The 11706-nt window shown below is 66.7% G+C and overlaps 1 protein-coding gene across 1 annotated transcript; it reads right to left on the reverse strand.

The window, feature by feature from the left end:
• Positions 1 to 4975: 4975 nt before the first annotated feature.
• On the reverse strand, positions 4976 to 10429 carry CDC6 (cell division cycle 6). The gene is made up of 11 exons (XM_069882961.1): positions 10204 to 10429; positions 9724 to 9936; positions 9143 to 9342; positions 8509 to 8672; positions 8232 to 8338; positions 7281 to 7420; positions 7110 to 7210; positions 6925 to 6989; positions 6594 to 6784; positions 6338 to 6478; positions 4976 to 5235 (listed from the first exon to the last, which is right to left on the reverse strand). The coding sequence occupies exons 1-11, from the start codon at positions 10427 to 10429 to the stop codon at positions 5146 to 5148; spliced, it is 1638 nt and encodes a 545-aa protein (XP_069739062.1). The 3' UTR covers positions 4976 to 5145.
• Between the last annotated feature and the right edge of the window lie 1277 nt (positions 10430 to 11706).

Raw genomic sequence — 11706 nt, forward strand, 5'->3', positions numbered from 1 at the left:
GATGGAACCGGGAGGCGGCGGCGAGCGGCTACCAGAGGAGGCGAAAAGAGAGTGGAGGTGGATAGGGGGAAGGCGGGGGGGGGGGGGGGCGGAGGCTGGAGGCTTAACGAGCGGCCGGCCGCGGCCATTGCGAGTCATGTGCTCGCGGGGAAACTTTACCCGGGGCTGGGCCGGGCGGCGGCGGCGGCGGCGGCGGCGGCGGGCGGGGCGGCCACGCCCCCTTCTGCGTAGGCCACGCCCCTTCCACGCAAGCCACGCCCACTCCGCGAACCACGCCCTCTTCGATTGGTTCCCGCCCCATAGGCCACGCCCCTCTTCGCTACGGCACGTATCATTAGCCACGCCCCCTCGCACAGACCACGCCCCCTTCCTCTGAGCGCGCCCCGCCGGTGACCACGCCCACCCCCCGCGCGCCGTCAGCCAATGGGGAGCTTAGTGGGCGTGGCCTCCGCGGTGGAAGGCGGAAGGGATGCGGTGGGAGGGGGGCGCTCTTAAAGGGGCCGCGCGGGGCTTAAAGGGGGCGTGGCGGACCCCGCCGGCTTGCTTCATGCAGAGATTGGGGGGGGGGTGAGGGAGGGAGAGGGAAAGGAGAGGGGGTGGAATAAGGATGGGGGAGCAGAGTAAGAGGGATTGAGAGTCTGTGAGCATCCTCTGGGGTGGGGGATTTGGGTCAGAAGGGGAGGGGGCGCACCCAGAGACCCCAGGGAGGTGGGGGGGGGGGGTCAAGAGGGGTTGGGGGTTCCCTGAGCATCCCCTGGGGTGGGGGATGAGGGTCAGAGGGAAGAGTGGGAGCACCCAGCGAGACCCCCAGGGAGCCCATGGGGCCCTGCAGCGCCCACGCCAGAAGGGCTGCGTGACCCCCGTGCCTCAGTTTCCCCCGCGTGGGGCACAGGACGTTGCAGGAGAGCTGTGGGGCGGCGAGGCCTGGGCACACCCGGGCCCCCCCAGCCCCCTCCCCAGCCCGGCTGCGCCGCCGGCGTGCGCTCAGCCTGGAGGAATGCACCAAATCACTCCCAGATGTGCACAGCGGCCAGCCCCACACCCCTCGGTGGCCCAACGGGGCGGCCAGCAGGGCCCAGGGGGGCTAACGGGGTCCAGGGTGGCCAACGGGGTCCAGGGTGGCCAATGGGCATCAGGGCAGCCAACAGGACCCAAAGTGGCCACTGGGGTAGCCAACGAGCATCAGGGTCACCAGTGGGCACTGGGGTGGCTGACGGGGTTCAGGGTGGCCAAAGGGGCACCAAGGTGGCCAATAGGGTCCATGGTGGCCAACAGGGTCCACAGTAGCCAATGGGATCCAGAGTGGCCACTGGGGTAGCCAATGGGCATCAGGGTCACCAATGGGCACCAGGGTGGCCAGTAGGGTCCAGGGTGGCCAATGGGCATCGGGGCATCCAACAGGATCCAGAGTGGCCACTGGGGTAGCCAACGGGCATCAGGGTCACCAGCGGGCACTGGGGCAGCTGATGGGATCCAGGATGGCCAAAGGGACACCAAGGTGGCCAATAGGGTCCAGGGTGGCCAATGGGAACCAGAGTGGCCACTGGGGTAGCCAACGGGCATCAGGGTCACCAGTGGGCACTGGGGCGGCTGACAGGGTCCAGGATGGCCAAAGGGGCACCAGGGTGGCCAACAGGCACTGAGGTGGCCAGTAGGGTCCAGGGTGGCCAATGGGAACCAGACTGGCCAACAGGATCCAGAGTAGCCACTGGGGTAGCCAACGGGCATCAGGGTCACCAGCGGGCACTGGGGTGGCTGATGGGGTCCAGGATGGCCAAAGGGGCACCAGGGTGGCCAATGGGATCCAGAGTGGCCACTGGGGCACCAGGGTCACCAGCAGGCACTGGGGCAGCTGATGGGATCCACGATGGCCAAAGGGGCACTGAGGTGGCCAACAGGGTCCACAGTGGCCAATGGGCTCCAGGGTGGCCAACAGGCACCAGGGTCAGCAGCGGGCACCAAGATGGCCAACAGGAGCCAAGGTGGCCAACGGGCACCAGGACCACCAGCAGGGTGGCCACCAAGCACCATGGTGGCCGACAGGCGCGGTGGTGGTGCCCAGGTTGCTCGTCCGTGGGGCTGAACATGTCGAATCTGCCGCCCCCCCCGTGGCCTCCTGGCACCCTGCTGCGGTGCCAGGCTCTGGGCGAGGGTGTCGGGGCGCGGCCGGCAGGGCTGTGTCCCCGCTGTCCCCATCCCAGCGAGGCCCCCAAGCCCGGGGTCGCGCGGGGTCCCGCCTGGTGCCCCCGACCCCGGTGCCCGGCAGGAGCGCAGCCGAGCGGAACGGGGCTGTCAGATGGAATCTGGGTGCTGGCGGTGACGGAGGGGGCCGTGCCCGCCACGTGGCCGCTTATGTAAGGAGAGGGCAAGGCAGGACACAGGGAGACAGCCGGGGCGCTGGGGACATCGCCGAGGGGACACGCGGGCGCGCGGCCGCACACGCACGCCGGGGGATGCCTGCGGCACGGCCGGCAGCGCCGTGGGCACGGCACGTGTGTGCCAGGGCACGGGGACATCTCTGTCACCCCCTTGGCCAGGGTCTGGCTGTCCTGGGGTGCCCCCGAGCCAGCAGAGATGTCCCCAAGGCAGGAGAGATGTCCCCAAGCCGTGGTGCGCCCACCGTGGCGCTGCCAGACCCGTGGGCACCATACGTGTGCCGGAGTGAGGGGCTGGGGGAACACGTGTGCCAGAGCACGGGGACATCTCTGAGAGCCCTTTGGCCAGGACCTGAGTGTCCTGGGGTGTCCCCAAGCCAGGAGAGATGTCCCCAAGCCAGGAGAGATGTCCCCAAGCCATGGTGTTCCCACCGTGGCGCTGCCAGACCCGGGGGCACCATACGTGTGCCGGAGCAAGGGGCTGGGGGAACACGTGTGCCAGAGCACGGGGACATCTCTGAGAGCTCTTTGGCCAGGACCAGAGTGTCCTGGGGTGTCCCCAAGCCAGGAGAGATGTCCCCAAGCTGTGGGGTTCCCACGGTGGCACTGCCAGCCTGTGGGCACCATACGTGCACCGGAGCAAGGACTTAATGGCACAGGTTTGCCAGCGCATGGGGACATCTCTGCCAGCCCCTTGGTGTCCTGGGGTGTCCCCAAGCCAGCAGAGATGTCCCCAAGCTGTGGTGTTCCTGCTGCCAGCTGAGCGGTGATGAACGGCTCCGGCGGGAGCTCCGACCCCCCGCGCCGCTGAATCCGTCTGCGCTATCGATTTTTCATCCACTGCGGCAGAGCCAGCGCCGGCACGGGCAGCCCCGCAGGCTGGCACGGCGAGGCGAGCCCACGCTGAGGGGTCATGGGATGGAGGGGAGACAGGGGGAAGAAATTCTTCATGATGAGGGTGGGGAGGCCCTGGCCCAGGCTGCCCAGAGCAGGGGTGGCTGCCGCATCCCTGGAGGGGTTCAAGGCCAGGCTGGATGGGGCTTGGAGCCCCTGATCCAGTGGGAGGTGTCCCTGTTCATGGCAGGCGTGGAACTGGATGGGCTTTAAGGTCCTTCCAACCCAACCCATTCCATATCAATGGATTTTGAGGTCCTTCCAACCCAAACCATTCTATGGGGATGAGCTTTGAGGTCCCTTCCAACCCAACGCATTCCATGATTCCCTGGTTCTTCGATCCCATCCCCACCCTGGGACACCACCAGGACTTAGGGACCCTCCAACCGTGCTGTGGGGTAGCCAACCCAACCCTGGCTGCCCCCCATTCCCCACCTGCACCACGATGGGTTTTGGGGAAGCAGCTGAGGGGGACGTGGGGTCCCTGCGATGCCCACCCGCGTCACCTCCACGTCACCGCGGTCACCCACACTGCCAGCTGCTTCCTTCCTGCCTGTCACCGTGCGCCTGCGTCACCGCCCTGGGGCTGGCGGAGGGCAGGATGGGACCCCGTGCCCAGCCGAGCTTTAGCCGCGGCGATGCCGGTGCCACGGCCTGGTGATGGGTGGCAGGGCTGCGGCCCCTGCTCGGCGGGGTGAGGGGACGGGGACAGGGTCCCCCGAGCCCCCCGAGGGCGCAGGGGTGCTGAGCGCAGCGGGCACAGCCTGGTCTGAACCCACCGCCGCCTTGTGCCGTCGCACACGTCCGACACATGGCAGCTCCGGCTATAAATAACCGCGCAGCCGGCACGGGCTGAGCCGCGCTCGGGGCCCAGCTGGGGCTGCCGGCCCTGCCTCAGTTTCCCCATGGAGCAGGTGGCTGCTCTGTCCCCACAGTGTCCCCTTGGGGAGGGATGGGGGGGCAGCACCAGCACCCCCAGCTCGCAACCAGCACCCAGCAGCCTCACCAAGGCTCCCTGGGGACACAGGACGAGGCCACAGCGATGTCCCTACGTCCCACACCCCATGGCACCCACAGTGCCATAGAAACTGAGGCACGGGGGGGACCCAGGCGCCCTGCTCTGCCCCACACCCAGCACCCCCTGGGCCTGGGATGGGGTCAGCGGGGTGGGCGAGGGGGATGGATGGAATCCCAGCCCCTCCCTATCCATCCATCCCCCCCTCATTTCGCCTCCGCCTGGGGAAGCTGCAAAATTAGGTCAAAGCGTCTATTATTTAACACAAGCGGAGGAGCTGGGGCCAGGAGCTGGGGCAGGGCGGGGAGAAAGCGAGGAGGAGAGGGGTTTGGGGGGGACATCAGACCCCCAGAGCCCTGGGGGAGGCAGCGAATTGAGCAGGGGGGCAGAAGCAGGAGGCAGCGCTGGACCTGAAGCACTTTAATGCCAGGAGAGGGGCTCCCGCTGGCCCCAAACCCAGCAAAGCCTGGAGCCGAGCACCCCCTGTGCCCCCCGTCGGCACCCAGACCCCCCTTTCTTGCAACCAGGGGTGCGGGGGGTGCTGGGAGGCTCGGAACAAGCTGGGAGTAACCCCAGGTCCTGGGGTCAGACACATCGAGGCAGGAGCCCCGTGTGGCGCAGCCGGCGTGGGTGCCAAACCTCCCCCCCCAGCCCCAGCTCCAGCCCCACAATAATAACAGAAATAGGAAGATTAATTAATAATATTAATAAAATTAATAAAACCGCCCCAAGTCAACATCCCCAGGGCAGGATGGAACAGCAGCCAAAGCCTCTAGGAGCTATTTCTCACCCCAGCGCGGCCGAAGCAGGAACGCAGCGAAATCCCAACCTGGGGGTTGTGGGGAGGGGGCGCAGGGGGGGCTACCCCAGCCCCTGGGCCAGGATGCTGCCCACCAGCGCCGCGTCCTGCAGCGCGTGCTGCACCGCCGCCTCCTCCAGCTTCAGCGAGACCTGCGCGAGAGGGGAGAGAGAGCTCAGCACCGCAGAGCCAGACCCCCAGCCCCGCTGCTGAACCCCCTGCCCCACTGCTGGGCCCCCTGCCCCACTGCCAGAGCTCATCCAGCTACTGGATCCCTGACCTTTTGCTTCTGGACTCCCTGATGGACCCAGATCTCTGCCCCACTGCTGGATCCCTGCCCCATGCTGGACCCAGATCCCTGCTGGATCCCTGCCCCACTGCTGGACCCCTGCCCCACTGCTGGATCCAGATCCCTGCTGGACCCAGATCCCTGCCCCACGGCTGGATCCAGATCACTGCTGGACCCAGATCCCTGCCCCATTGCTGGATCCAGATCCCTGCTGGACTCAGATCCCTGCCCCACTGCTGGATCCCTGCCCCACTGCTGGACCCAGATCCCTGCTGGACCCAGATCCCTGCCCCATGCTGGACCCAGATCCCTGCTGGACCCAGATCCCTGCCCCACTGCTGGACCCAGATCCCTGCTGGACCCAGATCCCTGCCCCACGGCTGGACCCAGATCCCTGCTGGACTCAGATCCCTGCCGCACTGCTGGATCCCTGCCCCACGGCTGGACCCAGATCCCTGATGCACCCAGATCCCTGCTGGACTCAGATCCCTGCCCCATGGCTGGACCCAGATCCCTGCCCCACTGCTGGATCCCTGCCCCACTGCTGGATCCAGATCCCTGCTGGACCCAGATCCCTGCCCCACGGCTGGATCCCTGCCCCACTGCTGGATCCAGATCCCTGCTGGACCCAGATCCCTGCCCGACCCAGATCCCTGCCCCACGGCTGGATCCAGATCACTGCCCCACGGCTGGATCCAGATCACTGCTGGACCCAGATCCCTGCCCCACTGCTGGATCCGGATCCCTGCCCCACTGCTGGACCCAGATCCCTGCTGGACCCAGATCCCTGCCTGACCCGGATCCCTGCCCCACGGCTGGATCCCTGCCCCACGGCTGGACCCAGATCCCTGCTGGACCCAGATCCCTGCCCCACTGCTGGACCCAGACCCCTGCCCCACGGCTGGATCCAGATCCCTGCTGGACCCAGACCCCTGCCCCACTGCTGGATCCCTGCCCCACGGCACCTTGGCCAGCCGAGCCTCCTTGCCCTTCTTCATCTTGAGGACGCCGCGGGACTCGAGGAGGGTGACGAGGGACAGGCACTCGGCCTGGTCGACGGCGGGGAGCTGCTGCCGCCGGCACACCTGGCTGTAGGCGTCGTGGAGCTGGGAGAGCACGGAGGGGATCACAACCAGAGCGCCACACTCAGAAGGAGACCCCAGGGCCACCCGGCTGCTCCCCACTCCAACTCCAGCGCCAGGGGGTCCCACTGCCACTCACCTGCCCCAGTGTCACCTCCTGGGCACGCAGGCGGCGGGCGAGGAGGAGGAGGGCGCAGAGCAGCACCTTCTGCTGCAGCGGGAAGGCGTCGCGGGGCCCCGCCGCCAGCCGGTCCCCAAACACCTCCGAGAGAACGCGGGAGACGTGGGGCAGCCCCACGCGCTTGGGGACGGGGGACAGCGGGGAGTCACCTGGGGGACACACAGGGTTGGGAGGGAGCTTGAGAAAGAAGGGAGGGGGTGGCAGGGCAGAATGGGTACCCCAGAAGGGGATCCCGGACCCCCACGAGGTGCCCGCTGAAAGGGTTTTGGCTCTGGAGATCACAACTCACCCCCGGGCAGCGGCTTGAGCAGGGTTTGGCTCCGAACTTCCAGCTCCACCACCTCCACGGCACGTCTGGAGAGAGACGGCGCTGAGCACCGGGCAGATCACCCTCCCCCAAAAACAGGGAGCCGTGCGGGGCTGCCAGGGGCCACACAGGCCCTGCTAGCGATGGGGTTTGGGGCAAACACCAACCTGCAGACATCCAGAGCCTTGCGAGCATCACCGGACACCGCAGAGACCTTGCGAGCGCAGAACTGGAGCGCGGCAGGGTCCAGGACGGGGTCACCATCCACCTGCACAGGCACCGCGTGTGGGCAAAGAGCCTCCAGTGTGGGTCCCCCCCGTGTCCCCCCACATCCCTACCTGCCCCAGGCGCTCCTGCAGGATGGTGGTGAGCTGCTCGCGGGTGTACGGAGGGAAGTGGAGGAGCTGGGGGCCACCGTGCGGGGAGGCTTGGAGCCGGGCCAGGCTGCGGTCGGTCAGATCCAGCGCGTTGGCCAACCCTGAGGGCACAGCACAGCGAGAGAGGGTCATGCCCGTGAAATTGGGGGCAAAGAGGAACCTCCATCAAACCCCCACCCTGAGATAGAATCATAGAATCAACAGGTTGGAAAAGACCCACCGGATCATCGAGTCCAACCATTCCCATCAATCACTAACCCATGTCCCTCAGCACCTCGTCCACCCGGCCCTTAAACCCCTCCAGGGAAGGGGACTCAACCCCCTCCCTGGGCAGCCTCTGCCACTGCCCAATGACCCTTTCCATGAAAAATTTTTTCCTGATGTCAAGCCTGACCCTCCCCTGGTGGAGCTTGAGGCCATTCCCTCTTGTCCTGTCCCCTGTCCCTTGGGAGAAGAGCCCAGCTCCCTCCTCTCCACAACCTCCTTTCAGGGAGTTGTAGAGAGCAATGAGGTCTCCCCTCAGCCTCCTCTTCTCCAGGCTAAACACCCCCAGCTCTCTCAGCTGCTCCTCTTGTTCTCCATCCCCGTCACCAGCTTCGTTGCTCTTCTCTGGACTCGCTCCAGAGCCTCAACATCCTTCTTGTGGTGAGGGGCCAGAACTGAACCCAGGATTCGAGGTTTGGTCTCACCAGGGCCAAGTCCAGAGGGAGAAGAACCTCCCTGGACCTGCTGGTCACACCGTGTCTGATCCAAGCCAAGATGCCATTGGCCTTCTTGGCCACCTGGGCCACTGCTGGCTCCTGTTCAACCAACACCCCCAGGTCCTTCTCCTCCAGGCAGCTTTCCAGCCAGACTTCTCCCAGTCTGGAGCTGCTCAGGGTTGGGTCCCTGGGTCACAATGGACACACTCACCCACGAGGACAAGCCTGGAGCCGGGCAGCTGGGTCCACTCGAAGAGGGTGTAGAGCACATCCTGCCCCTTGCTCTCCAGCTGGTCCAGCTCATCCAGCACCAGGAGGCTGTGGTGGGGGGGAATCCAGATCAGTCCCAGCCCTGCCCAACCCCAGGACCCCTCCAGAGCCCCTCGAGGAGGGAGAGACGCTGCCAGGGCTGCTTCTCCCCGGCTGCCCCCGCGTTTGGGGTGTTGAGGGGGGGTCCCCACGCTGCCTTCCCGGGGCGAGGAACTCACACCATGGGTCCCCGTGCCGTCAGCTGCTTCTCCAGCCTCCGCAGGCCCTCGCGGCCGGTGGCCACGGGCAAACCCAGCTGCTGCACCACGGCCGGGAAGACGCCTTGCGGGCTGCTCAGCGCCATGCAGTTCAGGACGATGGTTTTGCTCCTGGCGAGCTCATCCTGGGGAGGACGGGAGAGTTACGCCAGCCGCATCACGCGGCCCCACGCCCTGAGCTGGAGCAGCTGGGCTGCCCCCCAGCTTCCCTCCCAATCTGCTCCACCAGCACCCCCCAAAATGGGCACCTCCACCCCCAGAGAATCAGGGACGGGACGAGAGGGAATGGCCTCAAGCTCCACCAGGGGAGAGTCAGGCTGAACATTAGGAAAAAATGTTCCCCATATCCAATCTAAACCTCTCCTGGCACAACTTGAAGCCATCCCCTCCCATCTCATCCCTTCTTACTTGGGAGAAGAGCCCAGCACCCACCTCCCCACAACCTCCATTCCAGAAGCTGCAGAGTGAGGTCTCCCCTCAGCCTCCTCTTCTCCAGGCAAAATCCCCCCAGGTCCCTCACCTGCCCCCACAATCCCTGTGTCCCAGCCCCAAATCCCCCTCCTCGGCGGCTCCGGGACTCCCAGCTCCGGCACACCTTGCTCTTGAGCAGGATGTGGCTCACACAGGCCGTTTTCCCTGTCCCAGGGGCTCCAGAGATGTAGAGGCTGCCGGGCCGGTGCCCACAAACATGTTCCTTCAGGAATTGCTGGATGATGCCCATCTCCTTCTCCCGGCCGTGGAGGCGGTTGGGCACGGCCGTATGGAGCACCCGCTTCGCCTGCTGGTAGCAAGAACCTGCGGCGGGAACAGAGAGAGCTCAGGGGGGGGCCACGGGGACACCAGGACCCTGTCCCCCTTTCATAGAATCATAGAATCACCAGGTTGGAAAAGACCCACCGGATCATTGAGTCCAACCATTCCCATCAATCACTAACCCATGTCCCTCAGCGCCTCGTCCACCCGTCCCTTAAACCCCTCCAGGGAAGGGGACTCAACCCCCTCCCTGGGCAGCCTCTGCCAGGGACCAATGACCCTTTCCGTGAAAAGTTTTTCCTAATGTCCAGCCTGACCCTCCCCTGGTGGAGCTTGAGGCCATTCCCTCTCGTCCTGTCCCCTGTCCCTTGGGAGAAGAGCCCAGCTCCCTCCTCTCCACAACCTCCTTTCAGCCACACTCACCTTCCTGACGGAAAAGCCGGGTGCCAGGGGGCTGCAGCCCCGAGCTCCGAGGGGTCTCCTGCGCCCTGGGCCGCGGGGATGCTCCTGGGGTGCTGGGCTTCTCCGGGGAGGCGGGGGGGTCCCCAAAAAGCAACCGGCGGCCCTGGTTCTCCTTGCTGCGCTTGGCTGGGGAGCAGGGCAGGGCGTGCGGGATGTTGCAGAGGTTGTCATCACCTGCGGGGACAGGGATCAGCAGAGCGGCTCCAAGGGGGGCTGTTTGCAACCTAAAATTGCTCTCCCTTGGGGGAGGCTTCATCTTCCTGCCCTCCCCCAGCACCTCTGGGCCCCCCAGGAGCAGCTTTGCCTTCTGAATGCAGGGAGAAGCTCCAAATGCAGCTGCACAAGGGGAAAAGGATGGAGATCCCAGCCCCACAGCAGCTTTGGGGATAGGGGGGACCCCCCAAAAGCTTTCCCAGGGGAAGGGGCGGCAGGGGGGCTCACCCAGGCGCTTGCAGGGGCTCAGGGGCAGGGGTTTGGTGGCGGCCGAGCGCGCGGTCGGGGTCGCCCGGCTGGGCTCAGCGGGGACCGAGGTTTTGGGACGAGGCGAGAGCGGCGGCGGCACGGGGGGGTCGGGGCCAGCCTTGGCCCGGGGGGCGGCGAGGTGGCGGGTGCTCCTGCGGCGGGGGAAGGCGAGGGTGGGCTGGCACTGCCGGGGGGTGCTGGCCATGGCGGGGGGGGGGGGGGGCTGTGGATCCAAAGGGACAGCGGTCAGGTCGGGGGGGACACACGCCCCTCAGCCCCATGGCTCTTGGATGCCCTTTGTCCTCCCCCCCTGCCCCCCATGTGCCCCCTCCCCACCCTAATGTCGCCCTACTCTGCCCCCCCCGCCCTTCACGTCCCATCTCAGTCTCCCAGCCCCTTCCTAAGCCCCCAGTCCCCCCCATGTGCCCCCTCCCCACCCCGTATCGCCCTGCTCTGTCCCCCTTGAGCCCCCTCCCCACCCCACATCGCCCTGCTCTGCCCCCCAGCCCCATCCTACCCCATCTCTCTGCCCCCATGTGCCCCTTCTCCACTCTGTATGACCTTCTTCTGCCCCCCATGTGCCCCCTCCCCACCCCATATCACCCCCCCGTCCGCCATGTGCCCCCTCCCCACCCCATATCACCCTGTTCTGCCTCCTGAGCCCCCTCCCCACCCCATATCACCTTGTTTTGCACCCCATGTGCCCCCTCCCCACCCCATATCACCTTCTCCTGCTCCCCTGGGGCCCCTCCCCACCCCATATCACCCCCCCCCGTCCCCCATGTGCCCCCTCCCCACCCCATATCGCCCTGTTCTGCCTCCCGAGCACCCTCCCCACCCCATATCACCTTGTTTTGCCCCTTCCCCACCCCATATCACCTTCTCCTGCTCCCCTGAGCCCCCTCCCCACCCCATATCACCTTCTCCTGCTCCCCTGAGCCCCCCATGTGCCCCCACGCACCTTCTCGCGCCAACTCAGCCCCGCTCCTGCACTTCCCGCCAAGGCTCCGCGCTGGCCCCGCCCCCCCGCGCCTCCATTGGCTGCGGAGCCGCCGCCGCCGCCCAATCGCAGCGACTCGCGCCAAGCAACGCGGAGGGCGGGCGCGCGGGGGATGCCGGGAGTTGTAGTTCTAGGCGGGCGCGCGCGGAGCACGCTGGGAGTTGTAGGCGGCAGGGACCGCGCTGAAAATGCCTGGCGTGGCCCCCCCCCCCCCTTCTCCACCCCACAGCTCCCAGTGCTCCCCATCCCACATCCCACCCGGCTCCCAGTGCCCCCCTGGTCCCCAAGACCCCCCATCCTGCCTCCCCATCCCTCCCTGTGCTCCTCCGATCCCGCTTCCCCCAAGTCCCATGCCCCAAACCCCACCTCCCCCCTGCTCCAGACACCCCCATCCCACCTCTCCCTCCATCCCAGTGCCCCCAATCTCCCCTAATACATTCAATCCCCCACCCCACCTCTCCCCCCGCTCCCCTTACCCCCCA

The sequence above is a fragment of the Phaenicophaeus curvirostris genome, unplaced genomic scaffold, assembly GCF_032191515.1.
Source record: "Phaenicophaeus curvirostris isolate KB17595 unplaced genomic scaffold, BPBGC_Pcur_1.0 scaffold_438, whole genome shotgun sequence".
Lineage (NCBI taxonomy): Eukaryota > Metazoa > Chordata > Aves > Cuculiformes > Cuculidae > Phaenicophaeus > Phaenicophaeus curvirostris.